At 47.9% G+C, this 20205-nt stretch overlaps 1 protein-coding gene across 1 annotated transcript in view; it reads right to left on the reverse strand.

Annotated features, from left to right (window-relative positions):
- Positions 1-569: 569 nt before the first annotated feature.
- veph1 (ventricular zone expressed PH domain-containing 1) overlaps positions 570-20205 on the reverse strand; it is a 451519-nt gene continuing 431883 nt past the window's right edge. Inside the window, exons 14-15 of the mRNA XM_070883555.1 lie at positions 2853-2989; positions 570-1423 (exon numbers count right to left, since the gene is read on the reverse strand). Coding sequence (XP_070739656.1) covers positions 1187-1423; positions 2853-2989 — 374 coding nt within the window. The 3' untranslated portion in view covers positions 570-1186. The remainder of the gene's footprint in view (positions 1424-2852; positions 2990-20205) is intronic.

Consider the following 20205-nt stretch of genomic DNA (forward strand, 5'->3'; position numbering starts at 1 on the left):
GATATCAAAGTAAACCTAAACTTAAGGTGTAAACAAATATTGGCTGCACTTTCTTTTCTTTTCGCTTTCCCTATGTTTTTCTTCTACAAATCTTCCCCTTGCCTCTATCTCCTGAGGATTGCTTATTCTTCATGCATAAGTTCAAACAGTGAGCATCAGTGGTCTATATAAACATGGGACCACCACAACTGAAGCTGAGCCTGATGCTGTCCTTGCACAACCACCACATAAATACACACACACACACACACTTTCCACCAAACTAGATTGTGACAAAATGTGGAAAAGCTGCTAATTTCATGTCCTTATCCCAGAGATAGTGAGGGCACTTGCAGTGTTCCCATTATAGCCCTGGAAATAATCTGGGATATTTCTGTTCCATCTGTTCAGTACCACCTGAGATGGCTACTAAACTGTAGGGAAAGTTTTTCTTCCTCAATGGGTCATAGAAGCTATTTTGACTGTGCAATAATGAGCAAAGTCAAAAACTTCAAGCATTGAAGCACACTCTCTCATGATTATAGAATACAAGAAATTTAATAATATGCTTATTCTGAGTCATGTATTGAACTTCATTAGTGCAGTTTAAATAACAAAAACACATGTGTAATGTGCTAACACAATTTAAAGCAAGGCATTCATTATTTCAGACTAATTTTCTTTTCAATTAAAGTATTGAAACCGGAGTAGGAAACACCGAGGTGTTTGATGAGATCATGTACAGTAGGGCAAGGTTGTGCATGAAATCATCTTAAATTTTTTTTTGAATTCTGAGTTCAGAAATATCACAAATAAAATCAAGTTGTTTTAAAGTCACATGCTGTAATCATTGCTGTCATTTACTTAATCATTGCTAAACATTTCAAATTTTCATTTTTTTCAGATATTTTTAACATAATTCTTTGACTGTTCATATGGTAATGCTGATTTGACTTTGAGTCTCAACAGATCCTGTATCACTGATTTTATTTTACTAAATGCTAATGTTTGTCTGATATCTTATTACTTTGTCACACTTATGCAGGGATATAGTTCCAGTTTTTCTCCCATACTTGCTATTGCTACCTCTCATTTTAAGATTTAGATGCTCTACATTGAAATGTATCTGCAAAATTTATGTAGTGATTCATCTTGATAGTTACTTCATTTCCAGTCTATCCATTCGTCCAATTTATCTCAAATTCATTCACAAGTATGTTGTTGCCTCTCTGCTTTCTCTTTCTTTTGCTTGGGCCACTGCAACATTGATACACTGTAACCATTCCTCTGCATTCTTCTCATCCTTTGCTTTGAAGACATAGGTCTTGTTGTCTGTGAAGATTTCAAAAGCTCGAGGAAGACTACGGTCTCTCCGTTTTTTAGCGATGGCCTTTACACTTTGTACCTTGCTCAGTTCAATTGGGCAATCATCTGGATCATCTTTCTGAAAGGCAAGGTCAGAGTTGCATAAAAAGTGGCACAAAGGATTTGAACATTTCAGAAGTTTCTTTCATTCAAATTTAAATCCTTTCAACAACATTTGTCTGCATTTCAAATAATCCCAGTGTTTCAGTTTACATGTTTCAATATTGAATAATTCACTGGCAAAACAATATAATTTTCTGGTCATTATTTTGAGGTTTGCAAATTTGTTTAGTAAAATTTCACACATTGATTGTGCCCAGAACAGGAAAAATTGACTGCCTATTTAAATTAAGTAGAGTCATCAAATATGGCAGGTAAAATAAGAGTAAAGGCCAAGCAAGTCATATTTGTTTCTTCATCTCTTCCCAATTGACTCTGCCATCAGTGTTTTGTGCTTTCAGTTTTGGATGAATGTAACTTTCTATAAGCGTCTCCTTTCTCTTTTATTTTTGTCCTTTTATTCATTACCTGATTATATTCTCTTTTCCGTACCTGTACCCTTTTTTCTTCAAATATTGATCACTTTTTGCATTACTTTTATATATTTAGATTATATTCACTTTTAATTCTATAGTCACATTACATAAGATGTACGGCGCAGAAACAGGCCAATCGGCCCAACCAAATCATTCTAATTTCTTTTAAACCTTTTGTTGGAATTTTTTTGATTTGTTTTGTTAATGGTTTCTTTTCTGTTTTCTCATTCTGTTTTTAATTGCACTTTTTGTTCTGTTCTTTGTATTGTTTTTGATTATTCTAGATTCTGTTAGTGAAATTAAATATTATCCATAGAAATGACTGGAAGACAGTTCAGTCTTGGATAGTTAGTAGTTACATATATTCCAAATAGTCATTGGGTTTAAATTTTCCTGCATGAAGTGTAAATGCAGTTTTTCCACAGCAATACAATTCATACTATGGTAGTATTGATGACAAAATGAATTGGTGTCTCTGCGGTCAGCATTGAGCCTGCCTCTCCTCCAAGAGCTCCCCATTAGTCCCATTTCCATTTGCCAATTTAAAATCTCATTTTTTGTGTGTTTTTTTCAGTTATTTTTTAACATCAAATCCCAAGAAACAATCAGAGGAGGAAAAACTAGATTGGAAATTGATTTAAAAACTAACTTTAAATAACTAATATAAAAACTGAAAATGCTGGAAAGATCATTGACCTGAAACGATAACTCTGTTTCTCTGTCCACAGATGTCGCCTGACCTGAGTATTTCTAGCATTTTCTGTTTTAATTTCAGATTTCCAGTTTCCGCAGTATTTGGTTTTTGTTTTAAAGATGACTATACTTTTGTCAGCAAACGTTTTTGCATCAACTAAATCACTGCTTAGAACCTCACCAGCAATGACCAAAATACAAATCAATGCAGAACTGATTCATTGGCTGTGATACTTGGTTCCAATGATTTAATCTAATGAACCTTACACATCTACCTACTGATTTTCCTTTACGAAAGAGAAGTTGATTCCCAGCCAATGTGAAATAACGGGTCTTCCATCTCTTTATAAACTTCCATCTCACTTGTTTTTCTTTGAGCTTGCCTTCAATGAGTGGTTGACCATCCTGATTTACAACTGTTAAAGGAATATAAAGCAAGATTGATCAATTAGCAACACACTAAAAATCAAAAATGGTTAAAATGCTAATTTGTATTACAAGGACCTCAAAGGTAGTAATCTCCAGATTACTGCCAGTGCCATGTGCTAGCAAGTACAGAAACAGGAGGATAGGACAGATGAATGCATGGCTGGAAGGATGGTGCAGGCGGGAGAGCTTTATATTCCTGAGGCATTTGAACCGTTTCTGGGGAAGGTGGGACCTGTACAAGCCAGATGGGTTACACCCCAACAGAGCCGGGACCAGTATCCTCGGGGAGGTTTTGCTATTGCTGTTGGGGGTGGCGGGGGGGTTAAACTAGCTTGGCAGGGGGGTGGGAACCGGAGAATAAATTCAGTGGGGAGAGAAGCAAAGCTGGAATTGGGCAGCAGAGAATTAGAAAATGAATTTGGAAGACAGAGGAAACAAGGGCTGCAAAATAGACAACAGGGGATTTTGGCAATACTAAATGTACTTCAATGCAAGTATAGGAAATAAGGCAGACGAGCTGAGAGCACAGATTGACACTTAAGAGTACGATATTATAGCTATTACAGAGATATGGCTGAAAGAAGGGCAGGTATGGCAGCTCAACATTCCTGGTTACAGGGTTTTCAGACGGGATAGAGAGGGGAGTAAAAAAGGAGGGGGGTCACAGTATTGATTAAAGAAACAATTACAGAAGAGAGGATAAATGTGAGGTTATCCACTTTGGGGGCAAAAACGCAAAGACAGAATATTATCTGAATGGCGGCATATTAGGAAAAGGGGAGGTGCAACAAGACCTGGGTGTCATGGTTCATCAGTCTTTGAAAGTTGGCATACAGGTACAGCAGGCAGTAAAGAAGGTAAATGGTATGGTGGCCTTCATAGCTAGGGGATTTGAGTATAGGAGCAGCGAGGTCTTACTGCAGTTGTACAGGGCCTTGATGAGGCCTCATCTGGAATATTGTGTTCCGTTTTGGTCTCCTAATCTGAGGAAGGACGTTCTTGCTAGTGAGGGAGTGCAGCGAAGGTTCACCAGACTGATTCCCGGGATGGCAGGACTGACTGGAGAGACTGGATCAACTGGGCCTTTATACATTGGCGTTTAGAAGGATGAGAGGTGATCTCATAGAAACATATAAGATTCTGATGGGACGGGACAGATTAGATATGGGTAGAATGTTCCCGATGTTGGGGAAGTCCAGAACCAGGGGACACAGTCTAAGGATAAGGGTAAGCCATTTAGGACTGAGATGAGGAGAAACTTCTTCACTCAGAGAGTTGTTAACCTGTGGAATTCCCTGTCGCAGAGAGTTATTGATGCCAGTTCATTGGATATATTCAAGAGGGAGTTAGATATGGCCCTTACGGCTAAGGGGACCAAGGGGTATGGAGAGAAAGCAGGAAAGGGGTACTGAGGGAATGATCAGCCATGATCTTATTGAATGGTGGTCCAGGCTCGAAGGGCTGAATGGCCTACTCCTGCACCTATTTTCTATGTTTCTATGTTTCTATGATATGTTGGAGGGGGTCATCAAACGAGGCCATATGGGTTGAATGAATAAAAGAACAAAAAAGGGGCGATCACACTACTGGGAGTGTATTATAGACCCCCAAGCAGTCAGAGGGAGATAGAAGAACAAATATGTGGGCAAATTGCCGCGAAGTGCAAAAACTATAGAGCTGTAACAGTAGGGGATTTCAATTACCCTAATATTAACTGGGAAAAAGGTAGTGTGAATGGTATAGAGGGTGCAGAATTCCTAAAATGCATTCAGGAGAACTTCTTTAGCCAGCATGTAACAAGCCCAACAAGGGAATGGGCGGTTCTGGACTTGGTTTTGGGGAATGAAGAGGGGAAGGTGGAAGGGGTATCAGTGGGAGAGCATTTTGGTGCTAGTGATCATAATTCAGTAAGATTTAGGGTCGTTCTGGAGAAGGACAAAGCGGGACCAGGAATAAAAGTTCTCAATTGGGGTAAAGCCAATTTTGCTGAGCTGAGATGGGATTTAGCTAAAGTGGACTAGAAATGGTTACTTGATGGTAAATCAATGTCAGAGCAATGGAAGGCATTCAAGGAGGAGATCCCGAGGGTAAAGAGCAAGTATGCTCCCTTAAAAAAAAAGGGTGGGGCTAATAAATCTAGAGCCCCCTGGATGTCAAGGGACACACAGGATAAGATAAAGAAACAAAGGGAAGCTTATGACAGATTCCGAGAACTCAATACTGCAGAGACACTAAAGGAGTATAAGAAGTGCAGGGGTGTAATTAAAAAAGATATCAGGAAAGCAAAGAGAGTGGATGAAAGAATGTTGGCAAGTAAAATCAGGGAAAACCCAAAGATGTTTTATAAGTACATTAAGAGCAAGAGGATAACTAGAGAAAGAGTGGGGCCTATTAGAAACCATAAAGGAAATCTGTGTGTCTAGGCAGAAGATGTGGATAGGATTGGCATCCATTTTCACAAAAGAGAGGGGCGATGCAGATGAGGGAGGAGGAGGATATTAGATGAGATAAATTTAGTGAAAGAGTAAATATTAAGGGGCTTAGCAGCTTTGAAAGTGGATAAATCCCCAGGTTCGGATGAAATGTATCCCAGGCTGTTAAGCGAAGCAAAAGAGGAAATAGCAGAGGCTCTGACCATCATTTTCCAATCGTCTCTGACTACAGGTGCGGTGCTAGAGGACCAGAGGATTGCTAATGTTGTACCTTTGTTTAAAAAGGAAGAAAGAGATAGACCAAGTAATTATAGGCCAGTCAGCCTAACTTCGGTGGTAGGGAAATTATTGGAAAAAATCCTGAGGGACAGGATAAATCTTAATTTAGAAAGACATGGATTAATTAAGGACAGTCAGCATGGATTTGTCACGGGAAGATCATGTCTGACTAATTGATTGAATTTTTCGAGGAGGTAATCAGGAGGGTTGATGAGGGCAGTGTGTATGATGCAGTATATGTGGATTTTAGTGAAGCTTTTGATAAGGTCCCACATGGCAGGCTGGTTACAAAAGTATTAGCCTATGGGATCCAGGGCAAAGTAGCAAGTTGGATCCAAAATTGGCTCGGAGGCAGGAAGCAAAGGGTAATGGTTGATGGGTGTTTTTTGACTGGTAGGCTGTATCCAGTGGGGTTCCGCAGGGTTCAGTGCTGGGTCCCTTGCTTGTAAAAGCCAGGGTGGTTATTTGGCAACAATGAAGACTTATCAAACCATTAAAAATGCACTTACAGATGAATGGACAAGCCTTAACATTTTCTGGCGTGTTTAGTGGATATCTAGTGGGTAAGTACCACAACATCACACCCTTCCATACCGAGTCTCTCAGTGAGATACTGTTATCGTCCAGCTTCTGGTGGAGCAGGACAACTCAGACAGCAACTTCCTGATTTCCGTGTTTAACTGCGCACGTGCTGCTGCCAGAAGTTGCGGTCCAATTTACTCTTCAATAATGGTGACCAGTGATAAGGTTATTTGTTATTTCTACTGCAAAAAATGGACCAATATGTGCCAGACCCAGAAACAATTCTTTATAGCTGTTGGAATATGTTAGAATATGGAGTTGATAAATTGGATATTTATTTCAAATGTCATACGGGAATTGTAATTAATTCCCTTCATGACCATTAAGATTCATTTATCCTTAAGGAACTCAAAGAAGTTAACAATGAATTGGTCACGGATTCCACGTTAACATAATGCAACAGGGAGATTCTGATTCTCAGAAACATTCTTAATAATTTGGAATATATTTAATAAGCTAGAATAAATATGGATGCCATGGGGATTTTTCATCAGTGGAATAGATGTAACATTTACTGTTAAGTTAGAAGAAGAATATTAAGGAAAACATGTAGTTGTACCATGAATACCACATATTTCTTTGGTCTGCATTAAGGATCTATTGGTCACATCAGTAATCTCAAAACACGACATTTTTTTTATTCCTTATATCTCTGGCTTAAGCCTGATGCTTTCTTAAGCTGCTTTTAGAATATCTGAATATTGAACCACAATATTATGTTTTGCGACTGCGTAACAAAATACATAACATATCTCAGTACAGACAGTTTCTAAACCATTTATTAAAGAACTGGAAATATAAGTGCTAAAGAGTGGTAGTTTGGCAATTTGAGTACAATTGGCAAAGGAAACACTGCAGTGCTAACTAGACTATTGAATGATTTAAGTTCAGATTCACACATCTGGTTTGTCACAACTTCATGGGCCCAAGTTTCCACAAGAAAAAAAACGGGCGGCCCTTGGAGCTGGGCGCCCGTTTTTCGCGCCTAAAAAAATCCTCGGTATTCTCCACTAACTTACAGGTCCTCTGGCCCTCGGCGCAGCCAGCACGAGCTGTGGGGGGGGCGGAGCCAGGTCCCGGCGCTGAAAACAGTGCCGGGACCTCTGCACATGCGCGCTACAGTCGGCACGCAAGTGCAGTAGCTCCAGGCGCCGAACTGTGTGGGAGGGGCCCGAAGCACGCAGCCCCTAGCCCTGGCTGAATGGCCTCACTGGGGCTGCGTGAATAAGGCTCCTCCCACGGCCAGCTCCTGCTCCCCTCCCCCGACAAGACCCGACACCCGCTCCCCCCGCCCCCCACCGACCAGACCCGACCCGACACCCGCTCCCCCCACCCCCCGCCGACCAGACCTGACCCGACACCCGCTCCCCCCCCGCCCCAACCCGACACCCGCTCCCCCCCCCCGCCCCGACCCGAGACCCGAGACCCGCTCTCCCCCCGACTGACCCGACCCGACCCGCGCTCCTGTTCCCCGACCCGACCCGCCCCCCCCCCCCCCCACTGGACTCGATCCGACCTGACCTCTCCCTTCCCCAACCCGCCCCTCTCTCCCCCCCCCTCGCTCTCTCTCTCTCTCCCTTCCTCCCCTCTCTCTCTCTCTCTCCCTCCCTCCCCCTCTCTCTCTCTCCCTCCCTCCCCCTCTCTCTCTCTCTCCCTCCCCCTCTCTCTCCCTCCCTTCCCCCCCTTCTCTCTCCCTCCCTCCACCCCCCTCTCTCTCTCTCTCTCCCCCTCCCTCTCTCTCTCTCTCCCCCTCCCGCTCAGCGACACGAACGGCTTTCTCCCCCCCCTCCCGCTCAGCGGCACGAACGGCTGCATAATTCTCCCTGGCTGAAGCACTTTCACACAGGTAGGAAGATGGTTTATTTAATCTTTTCTTGGCTTAGAAATGTTTATTCAGGTTGGATTTATTTATATAATATTTGTAGAAGTATAAATAAGGATTTATTGTCGAATTTAATGAGTTCCCTTCCCCCCCCCCCCCCCACCTCGTTCTGGACACCTAATTTGTAACCTGCGCCTGATTTTTTAATGTGTAGAACAGGTTTTTTCAGTTCTACAAAAATCTTCACTGGCTCCATTCTACTTTAGTTTGGAGTACATTTTCACTGTGGAAACTTTCAAATCTGGCGTCAGTGGCCAGACACGCCCCCTTTTGAAGAAAAAATTCTGTTCTAAACTAGAACTGTTCTACCTGACTAGAACTGCAGAAAAAAAAAAATGTGGAGAATTGCGATTTCTAAAATAGTCCGTTCTCCACCAGTTGCTCCTAAAAATCAGGCGCAAATCATGTGGAAACTTGGGCCCGTAGACTCTCAAATTGTCTTGTACAATCTTTCTACATTCTATACAACACATTACAAACCATTCACAAAATACAATTTGTATGTGAGAAAAAAAGGCTTGTTCTAAAATCCTTTGAATATCCTTTATATTTGAATAAATGATATTGTGTACTTCAAAAGTTGACTTAAGTTACCATACCACAGTTGAATCCCAATGAATATTATTAATTTGACAAAAAATATTAAGCTAGGAAATAGATTTCTACAAATCAGGAATAAATAGACATGGCGCTTTACAATTCTATGCTTGTATTGGAATTATTATGCTTGGAGTGAAGAAAATGTTTATCTGAGCTACACTATCAGGAGAGCATTTCTCAAAATCATGCCAGAGTTTTTTTTGGGTGTTTTCCCATGTTCCTGTTTGCATTATGTTTTATGCTTGGTGGGTATTTTGTAAGCTCAGCTTGTTCCATTGTTGCTGGATTATTTTAGAAACCGTTGCCTACAGGAAAGCAACCAGAGATTGGCAAAATGATGTCAAATATAGTATGTTCAACACTGAAACATTTATTGTAATGAGAGGTTTCCTGAGCAACATTTATTGGACCAATATGTTTCTTTAAAAACAATCTGAATACTCACTGGACAATTTCAGATCATTAGTTTAAGTTATTTTAATGCCTTTACATTTTGTGTGTTTTTTCTTTGAAGTTTTCTTTAAAGTGTTTTTAAAGATTTTGGCTGGGATTTTATTCAGGGAGGGAGAATGGGGGATATAACTGAGGATCGGGGTGGGGGGGTGGGTGGGGGAGAGAGGATCGGGGGGGAGAGAGAGCATAGAGGGGGGGAAAGAGACGAATGGAGGGGGGGATGGAGGGGGAGAGGATCGGGGAGTGGGGGAAAGAAGATCGGGGGGGCAAGAAGATCGGGGGGGGAAGAGAGGATCAGGGAAGGGGAGTGAGAGCGGATCGAGGGGGTCTGGGGAGAGAGGATCGGGGGGGAGGGGGAAAGAGGATTGGGGGAGGGGGCAAAGAGAGGATCGGGGAGGGTGGAGAGAGGATCGGAGGGATGGATGGAAGACGGTGGGGAGGGAGCAAGTATCAGGGGGTGAGAGAGGGGATCGGGGTGGGGGGGGAAGAGAGGATCGGGGTGGGGGGGGAAGAGAGAGGATTGGGGGTGTGAGAGAGGGGATCGGGGGTTGTGAACGGGTATCAGGGGGCGCGGGGTGGGAGTAGATCGGATTGGGTGAAGGGAGAGAGGGGATCAGGTGGGGGAGGAGAGAGGATCGGGGTGGGAGAGAGGGGTGGGGGAAAAGAGAGGATTGGGGGAAAAAGAGAGGATCGGGGGTGGGGGGGGAAAAGAGAGGATCGGGGGTGGGGAGGGAAAGAGAGGATCGGGGGTGGGGGGGGAAGAGAGATGATCGGGGGTGGGAGGGGGAGAGAGGATCGGGGGTGGGGGGGGGAGAGAGGATCAGGGGTGGGGGAGAGAGAGGATCGGGGTGGGGGGGAGAGAGAGGATCAGGGGTGAGGGGAAAGAGAGAGGATCGGGGATGGGGGGTTGAGAGAGGATGGGGGGTGGGGGGGGAGAGAGGATCGGGGGTGGGGGGGGAAGAGAGGATCGGGTTGGGGGGGGAAAAGAGAGGATCGGGGTCGGGGGGAGAGAGAGGATCGGGTGTGGGAGGGAGAGAGAGGATCGGGGGTGGGGGAGAGAAAGGATCGGGGGTGGGGGAGAGAGGGAGGATCGGGGGTGGGGGAGAGTGGATCGGGTGTAGGGGGGGAGAGAGGATCGGGGGTGGGGGGGAAGAGAGTATCGGGGTGGGTGGGGGGGAGAGAGGATCGGGGGTGGGGGGTGGAAGAAAGGATCGGGGTGGGGGAGGGAGAGAGAGGATCGGGGGTAGGGGGAGAGAGAGAGAGAGGATCGGGGGTAGGGGGAGAGAGGATCGGGTGTGGGGGGGGAAAGAGAGGATCGGGGGTGGGGGGGGAAGAGAGGATCGGGGTGGGGGAGCGAGAGAGAGGATTGGTGGTAGGGGGAGAGAGGATCGTGGATGGGGGAGAGAGAGAGGATCGGGGGTGGGGGGGGAAGAGAGGATCGGGGTGGGTGGGGGGGAGAGAGGATCGGGGGTGGGGGGTGGAAGAAAGGATCGGGGTGGGGGAGGGAGAGAGAGGATCGGGGGTAGGGGGAGAGAGAGAGAGAGGATCGGGGGTAGGGGAGAGAGGATCGGGTGTGGGGGGGGAAAGAGAGGATCGGGGGTGGGGGGGGAAGAGAGGATCGGGGTGGGGGAGCGAGAGAGAGGATTGGGGGTAGGGGGAAGAGAGGATCGTGGATGGGGGGAGAGAGAGAGGATCGGGGGTAGGGAGAGAGAGAGAGAGAGGATCGGGGTGGGGGAGGGAGAGAGGGGATCGGGGGTGGGGGGGAAGAGGATCGGGGGAGGGGGGAAGAGAGGATCGGGGGTGGGGGGGGAAGAGAGAATCGGGGGTGGGGGGAGAGAGAGGGAGGATCGGGGGTGGGGGGGGTGAGATAGAGGATCGGAGTTGGGGGGAGAGAGAGGATCGGGGGTGGAGGGGGGAGAGAGAGGATCGGGGTTGGGGTGGAAAGAGAGGATCGGGGATGGGGGGGAGAGAGGATCGGGGGTGGGGGAGGGAGAGAGAGGATCGGGGGTGGGGGGGGGAGAGAGAGGATCGGGGGTGGGGGAGGGAGAGAGAGGATCTGGGGTGGGGGGTGGAGAACGATGATCGGGGTTGGGGGAGGGAGAGAGAGGATCGGGGGTGGGGTTGGAGAACGATGATCGGGGTTGGGGGGAGAGAGAGGATCGGGGGTGGGGGGGGAGAGAGAGGATCGGGGGTGGGGGAGGGAGAGAGAGGATCGGGGGTGGGGGGTGGAGAACGATGATCGGGGTTGGGGGGAGAGTGAGGATCGTGGTGCAGTGAAAGAGAGGATCGGGGGGGGAGAGGATAAGAGGGTTGGGGAGGGAGAGAGGATTGTGTGGGTGTAGGGGCAGATAGAATCGGGGAGGGGAAGAGAACATCGGGTGTGGGGGGGAAAGAGGATTGGGGGCGGGGGCGGGAGAGAATATTGGGGGACGGGGGCGGGGGTGTGGTTGCAGGATTGGCAGGCGATGGACAGTGGACGGGAATCGGAGTGGGCAGGGATCGGCAGGCAAGCGGGGATCGCGAGGCTGGTGGAAATCAAAGATCGTGGGGGATGGGTGGGTTGATGGCAGGGATCGGGGTGGGGTGGGGGCGCGGAGGAGTGGGACCAGCCACTGGAGGATTGTGGTAGGCCTAATCATCATCATTTGGGGGTTGGGGGTGGACTAGGGAGGCAATCAGAAGCCTTGTGGGGGAGGGTGTGGGGGGGGGAAGGGGACAGAGGATCGGGGGGGTGAGAAAGAGGATCGGGGTTAGGGGGGAGAGCGAGGATCGGGGGATGGGGGGAGAGAGAGGATTGGTTGGGCGTGGAAAGAGTGGATTGGGGGGGTTTGAGTGGATCAGGGGGGTTGAGTGGATCGGGGGATTTGAGTGGATCGGGGGGGTTTGTGAGGATCGGGGGAGTTTGAGTGGCTCGGGGGGGTTTGAGTGGATTGGGGGGTTTGAGTGGATCGGGGGGGTTTGTGAGGATCGGGGGAATTTGAGTGGATCGGGGGGGTTTGAGTGGATCGGGGGGGTTTGAGTGGATCGGAGGGTTTGAGTGGATTGGGGGGTTTGAGTGGATCGGGGGGTTTATGAGGATCTGGGGAGTTTGAGTGGATCGGGGGAGTTTGAGTGGATCGGGGGAGTTTGAGTGGATCGGGGGGGTTTGAGTGGATCGGGGGGGGTTTGAGTGGATCGGAGGGGTTTGAGTGGATCGGGGGGGTTTGAGTGGATCGGGGGGTTTGAGTGGATCGGAGGGTTTGAGTGGATTGGGGGGTTTGAGTGGATCGGGGATGTTTGTGAGCATTGGGGGAGTTTGAGTGGATCGGGGGGGTTGGTGTGGATCGTGGGGGTTTGAATGGATCGGGGGGTTTGAGTGCATTGGGTGGGTTTGTGTGGATCGGGGGGGTTTGTGTGGATCGGGGGTTTGAGTGGATCGGGGGGTTTGAGTGGATTGGGGGAGGGGTTGAGAGGATGAGGGTGTGGGGAGAGAGGAACAGGGGGTGGGGGAGGAGAGGGTCGGTAGGGGAAAGAGGATCGGGGTGGGGGAGGGAGGAGGGGATCGGGGTTGGGGCGAGAGGATCAGGCGGGTGAGAGAGAGGGCTGGGGAGGGGGCAGGGAGAGAGAGAGGATTGTGTGGGGATGGCGGGGGTGGGGGGGGAGAAGAGAGGATCTGGGGGGGAGAGTATCGGGGGGAGAGAGTATCAGGGGTGGGGGAGGGAGAGAGTATCGGGGGGGAGAATGAATTGGGGGGAGAGAGTAACGGGGGCGGGGGGGGAGAGAGTATCGGGGTGGGGCGGGTAGAGAGGAATAGGGGATGGTGGGAGAAAGAGAGGATTGGGGTGTGGAGCGGGGGGAATGACGATCGTGGGGGGAAGAGTGGATCGGTGGAGGGGGGTGGAAAGAGAGGATCAGGGAGGGGGGGGGCGAAGAGAGGGTCGGGGGGTGGGGGAAGAGAGGGTCGGGGGTGGGGGAAGAGAGGGTCGGGGGGTGGGGGAAGAGAGGGTCGGGGGGTGGGGGAAGAGAGGGTCGGGGGGTGGAGAGGGGTCGGGGGAGGGAGAAAGAGAGGGTCGGCGGGGTGTGGGGAGAGAGAGAGGACTGTGTGCGGGGAGGCGGGGGTGGAGAAGAGAACATCGGGTGTGGGGGAGGGAAGAGAGTGGAACGGGGCGGGGGGGAAAGGATCAGAGGGATGGGGAGAAGATCGAGAGGTGTAGGAATTGGAGGATCGGGGCAGAGGGGAAGAGAGGATCGGGGTCGGGGGGGGGCGGAAGAGAAGATTGAGGGCGGGGTTGGGGAAGGGAAAGAGTATTGGGGGCGGGGGGGTTGCAGGATCTGCAGGCGATGGGCAGTGGACCGGGATCGGAGATCGCTGGGTGTGTGTGGGGTGGGGGGGTTGATGGCAGGGATCGGGAGGGGGAGGAGTGGGACCAGCCACTGGAGGATTGTGGCCGGCCTCATTACCATCGTTTGGGGGTTGAGGGGTGGCCTAGGGAGGCGATCGAGGCCTTGTGGGGTAGGGTGGGGTCGGGGGGGGGGGATGGTGATCAAAGGCCTTGTGGGAGGGGTCTCCGATCGTAGGGAGTGGGTTGGGTCGGGACCCTGGATCCAGCAGGTAGGTATAAAATCACTTACCTTCTGGACCTCGCTTCTGTTTAACTGCTAGATTTCACGAAAGATAAATTCAAAATGGAGGGGAAAATAGTGGCTTCCAGCATTATTACAATATTAAAATTTAGGTAATGCCCCCTCCCCCCCCCCAAGACCCCCGGCAGCGGCCGCCCGCCCCCCCATCCTCTGTCCTGTCTCTGGGAAAACCGGAAGTGGGCGGATTGGAGGCGATCAGGTCTGGTTCACGCTCCAAACGCACCTGTTTTTTGATGGGAAAACTCTGGCCTTAGTGTCTGCTTCCATTTACTGGCTCAAATACGGATTTTGCTGAGTGCTGAGGAATGTTATTAGTGGCATACAAACAACCCAGTCACATCATTTATTTCATGTATAAATTGGTCTTGTTGTGGAGAAGAAACCACAGGAATTTGAGGCTAGAAGTAGTTTTCTGCAACAGACAATCAAATGCAAATTGAATTTGAAACAAAAAAGAAATGTTTGTGACTTAACTCTAGTTAATCTACATCAGGAAAAAAATCATGAATTCAAAGGCCTCAATGTCTGCTGTATGTGCTGGACGGCTCTGGATTAAATATAATCTTCAAATTTTATTTTATTGATCATTTTAGTTATTTGTATTAAGCAGCATGTACTGTTTTTAATTTAAAAATATTATATTATGGAGCCACAGAAGAAAATGGTGTCGTTTGGTTCTGCATACTGAACTGTACATTAGTAATTCATATAAATTAGTCCATACATTTTTATTGCATTAAATATTCATCTTGGAAGCATTCAACACTGCGTCCACCACCTAAGACAATTTATGGACTGCGGCATGTGATTAACTATAGCACTGAAACTAGCACCAAATTTAGAAAGGAACAATGAAGACCACTCTTCTCCATTTCTTAAGCAGAGATAAATATATCTGAGTGCAAACTCAGATAAATACACAAGTGCCAAGTAATTTTTCTGGGACAACACAATGGGGACAATTTTTGTCTCTCAATACCCCATTTAAGACTAAAACAAGGGTAATAAAACAGCCGAAATCGTGTGGAAAATAACACCAACTTACCGCCGATTGTTCACCTGGTCTGATTTTAGAGTGGACCTTGATTTAGATGGCCAAGGTTTCTGCCAGAAACAGGTGGGGGCTTAATGAATAAATGCTAACTGTAATCAGATGATGTAGTCAGGACAGTCAATGTCATTACTATCTACCGGTGCTTATAGAGGCTATAGAATGTTAGGAACTCTTAAGGGACTTCTGGCATTTCATCTTTTTCTTCATATGGCTTTCTGGCAATTCCACCTTGGCAAGAGGGAGGAGCAGCAAAAACAGGAGGAAGGGACAGACAGAGCAAACAGAAGGAGGCATGCTCGCAGGAACTGCTACCCTCAAGACAAAGTTCACAGGCCCAGATAACATACCTGTAGATCCTTGAGGAGCAATGAATAAGGAGGCTGCAGTTCTCTAGGGAGGCTATCATGAAGTTGTCACTTCCTGCAACAAGATCTGTGACCAACTAGCACAACATTGCCTGTTGCAGTCAAAGTCACTGCAGCCCTGAACTGCTTTGCCTCCGGCTTCTTCCAGGCTGCCACAGGAGATATCAGCAACAGTCAATCTGCAGTGCATGCTTGCGTTAATCAGGCGATTGATGCCATGTTTGCTAGAACAAACACCATCATCACTTTTCCCATGGAGTGAGCGTTTGGTTTATTGGTAGCATATCTCCCTCTGAGCCAGGAGCATTCAAATCCTGCTCCTGACAATCCCGGCAAGTGAGGACTGGAGCTCTGGCTCTGAATTCTGGGTTGACATCCAGTGGGCTACTCATGTCCGGTGAGTCTGGATGTCACTGTATAGATCATAGATGCCCATAAAACGCTCCCGCCGGATAGGACTAACCACCCTATCGACTGGTACAGGATACGTCCATGGAATGTGTTATGTATGTAACCCTAGGCAACCTGTATCATACCGCCACCAGAGGGCCTACCTGTTGGAGTCCCAAGGGATTCCAGCATCCCTTGGGAGCACTGTAGAATTTACCAATATCTCGCAAAGATTCCAGGTACCTTTCCCCTACAGAGGAGAAGAATCCCTTTCTGGGTTTTTAAAATGAGTTTAAAGGGGCAGACATAGCCTGCGGGGGATAAAAGGGGGTGCATTCATGGAGGACCCCCCCCCGCCAGTGTTTGGACTCATAGGAAAGGGAATTCAAAATGGACCTAAATTACAGAAGCTTGAGATCCCCTAAACATCTATGGGAAGGAGCATATCAATTTTAAGATTCTACAACATTTTGGCTGCGAAAAAGAGTTACCAAATACAGGAGGTGGAGCCAACGTCTGAAGCAAATTCGTGTATTAAGGACCCCAGGCTATTCACCCCCTAAGAGATAATCGAATTACCTAATCAAGCACAATGGAAATCATGGTCAAAAAAAAAACTGGACAATCCTAAAACAATGCAAAACCAGTGATAGCCCATTCTCACACCCTAATCGAGTTACTGCCGATAAAGGAGACATTTGAAAATCAACAGAACAGTTTAAACCGAGCCCAAGAGATTTGATGGGAGATAACGGAGCCTTTTTTGGGATATATCTATCCCCCAGTTTTACAAGAAAAACTAGCAGAACACAGACTGTAACTCGCACAGACTCTAGAAGAGCACAGACTAGCAGAACACAGACTGTAACTCACACAGACTATAGCAGAGCACAGACTAGCAGAACACAAAAACAACAGAACACAGACTGTAACTCACAAAGACTAGCAGAACACAGAAACTAGCAGAACACAGGAGAGAAGCAGAACACAGACTCGAAAGGAACACAGACAGACACAAGCAGCCGGAGTGAAGAAATGGAGTCGTGAAGGAACCTACAAGAAATCGTCAAGGACCGACTGAGCACGAGGCCCATGAAATGGAAGGTTGTTAGCAACCAAATTGACAAACCTGGGCTACCACAACCAGCGAAACGACCAACCAAAATCAACTCAGCAAAAAACCGAAGAATCGACATTTATTTCCATCAATCTACTTCTGAACGGCCAACGAGTGAGAAATTACCTAAAAGATCTAACTAAAACCAAAGAAAGTGGGTACTTACCCCATACATCCGAAACGCAACTTACCGCATCAACGGACGCACCCCAACCAAAGACTACGCAGTACGAAGTCCTCTCCTCCGTCCGAGGTGCGGCTCGCCTAGAAGGCCAAGTGCAGCGAACCCCGAAACCGTGATTCACCAGCAACTGTCTAAAGAGATTGGTGAGCATAGCCCCTGAACCCTGAGAGTTATAACTTAGTTAGTTAGGGGAATTGGGAGGGGGGAGGCTGGGATAACTTGTGTAAATGTATCTGCATTCTCCTCTTTACCCCATTTAGAGTTTAAGCTGTATTCTTTTCCCCACAGGCTGTAATTTGACATTTTATTTAATGTGTTGTACCCCTCAGTGTGTATCGGTCTGTGTGTGTTATCAAAGGTGTGCCTTTTACTTCTTTTTAAACACAATAAAGCCATACCTGCTTCCTACCTTGAAACCGATTGTCTGTCCAAGTCTGTCACAGTCCCTTCATAATTCCAGTGTCTAGAACCAAGGGTGTGGGAGCGATTCAGAACCGCTCATATAAGGTCAGAAGGGAAAGCTGACCCCTGCAAACCACCCCTTACAGCACTGTATATAAGCAGGCCTCCCATGCTGTACCAGCATTCTGGAGTTTAAATAAAGGAGCTAAGGTCACACTTACTCATTGTCTACAGTACTCAGTTGCATCATTTTATTATGAGCGTAACAATTGCCGTTAACGAACAACCACACGAAAATGCAGAGAACTGTTGGTATCCTGGAGAAATTCTCAGAAAGGGACGATTGGGAGGCCTTTGTGGAGCGACTCAACCAATACTTCGTGGCCAACGAGCTGGAAGGGGACGAGAACGCTGCCAAACGAAGGGGGGGTCCTCCTTACCGTCTGTGGGGCAACAACCTATGGCCTCATGAAGAATCTTCCAACTCCGGTGAAACCAACAACCAAGTCCTATGAAGAACTGTGTACGCTGGTCCGGGAGCACCTAAATCCAAAGGAAAGTGTTTTGATGGCAAGTTATCGATTCTACACATGTCAATGGTTTGAAAGCCAGGAAATTGCGAGCTACGTTACCAAACTAAGGTGCCTTGCAAGACATTGCGAATTCGATGGATTCCTTGAGCAAATGCTAAGAGACTTTTTTGTGCTTGGCATTGGCCATGATGTTATCCTTCGCAAATTATTGACTGTTGAAACACCGAATCTAAGCAAAGCCATAACGATAGCCACCAGCAATAACACCAAACAAATTTTGCAGCATAAAGTGGTTTCAGCTAGTACGGTACACAAAGTAACGTCGTTTTCAGGCAGGAATGCATATGGCAGAACGTACACGCCGGCAGCTGCACGACCTCAGATGACCCAGAGTCCGCCATCAATCGTTAATTGCGAGGCAGTTAACACCTTGTTGGCGCTACGGAGGTGATCATCGAGCCCATCAATGCTGCTTCAAATACTATGCGTGCAAAGGATGTGGAACAATGGGACACCTCCAGCGAATGTGTAGATGAGCTGCAAACCCTGCAAACCACCATGTTGCAGAGGAAGATCGATCCATGGTGGATCAGGCTGAACTAGAGACTCGAACCGAGGAGGCAGAAGTGTATGGGATACACACCTTCACCACGAATTGTCCACCGATCATGTTAAAAGTTGAACTGAACGGAATTCCAGTATCCATGGAACTGGACATGGGTGCGAGTCAGTCCATAATGAGCAAAAAGGCTGTGGTGCAACAAGGCACACAGGCCCAAGCTCAGCCCCATTCATACCAAGCTCAGAACTTACACCAAAGAGCTGATCCCTGTAATTGGCAGCGCAGAAGTAAAAGTCTCCTATGATGGCGCAGTGCACGAACTCCCACTATGGATTGTACCAGGAGATGGCCCCACACTGTTCGGCAGAAGCTGGCTGCGAAAAATCCGCTGGAACTGGGATGACAGCCGAGTGCTTTCGTCCGTCAATGATGCCTCATTTGCCCAGGATCTGAGTTCCTGTCGTTGTTTGAACCGGGCATTGGAAGTTTCTCGGGGGCGAAGGTGCAGATCCACTTGGTTCCCGGTACACGACCCATCCACCACAAGGCATGGGCGGTGCCATGTATGATGCGAGAGAAAGTGGAAATTGAGCTGGACAGGCTGCAGCGAGAAGGCATCACTGCGCCGGTGGAGTTCAACGAGTGGGCCAGTCTGATTGTTTCGGTTCTCAAAGGCGACGGCATGGTCAGAATTTGTGGGGACTATAAAGTAACAATTAACCGTTTTTCGCTACAGGACCAGTATCCGCTACCCAAGGCAGACGATCTATTTGCGACCCTGGCTGGAGGAAAGACGTTCACCAAGTTGGACCTGACCTCGGCCTACATGACGCAGGATCTGGAGGAATCTTCGAAAGGCCTCACCTGCATCAACACGCACAAAGATCTGTTCATCTACAATAGATGCCCGTTTGGGATTCGATTGGCCACAGCTATTTTCCAAAGGAACATGGAGCGCCTGCTAAAGTCGGTTCCGCGCACCGTGGTTTCCCAGGATGACATCTTGGTCACAGGTCGGGACACCATCTAACAATTGCAGAGCCTGGACGAGGTTCTAAGTCGGCTAGATTGCGTGAGACTCAGGTTGAAATGCTCGAAGTGTGTTTTTCTGGCACCAGAGGTCGAGTTCTTAGGGCGAAGCGCGGCAGACGGCATCAGACCCACCGACGCCAAGACGGAGGCCATCAAGAACGCGCCGAGACCACAGAACGTGACAAAGCTGCGGTTGTTCCTGGGACTCCTCAACTATTTCGGTAATTTCCTACCCGGGTTAAGCACCTTGCTAGAACCCCTACATGTGCTACTACGCAAGGGAGACGGCTGGGTATGGGGGAAATCACACGAGACTGCTTTTGAGAAAGTCAGAAATCTGTTATGTTCCAACAAACTGCTTGTTCTGTATAACCCATGTAAATGATTAGTGCTAGCTTGCGATGCGTCGTCATACAGGGTCGGGTGTGTGTTACAACAAGCTAACGAATTGGGAACATTGCAACCAGTCGCCTATGCATCCAGGAGTTTGTCCAAGGCCGAAAGGGCTTACATCATGATTGAAAAAGAAGATCTGGCATGTGTTTACAGGGTGAAAAAAATTCATCAGTATCTGTTTGGTCTCAAATTTGAGCTAGAAACTGACCATAAGCCACTCATATCGCTATTCTCAGAGAGTAAAGGGATTAACACCAATGCCTCTGCCTGCATCCAAAGATGGGCGCTCACACTGTCTACATACAACTATGTAATCT

The sequence above is a fragment of the Pristiophorus japonicus genome, chromosome 6 (genome assembly GCF_044704955.1).
Source record: "Pristiophorus japonicus isolate sPriJap1 chromosome 6, sPriJap1.hap1, whole genome shotgun sequence".
Classification (NCBI taxonomy): domain Eukaryota; kingdom Metazoa; phylum Chordata; class Chondrichthyes; family Pristiophoridae; genus Pristiophorus; species Pristiophorus japonicus.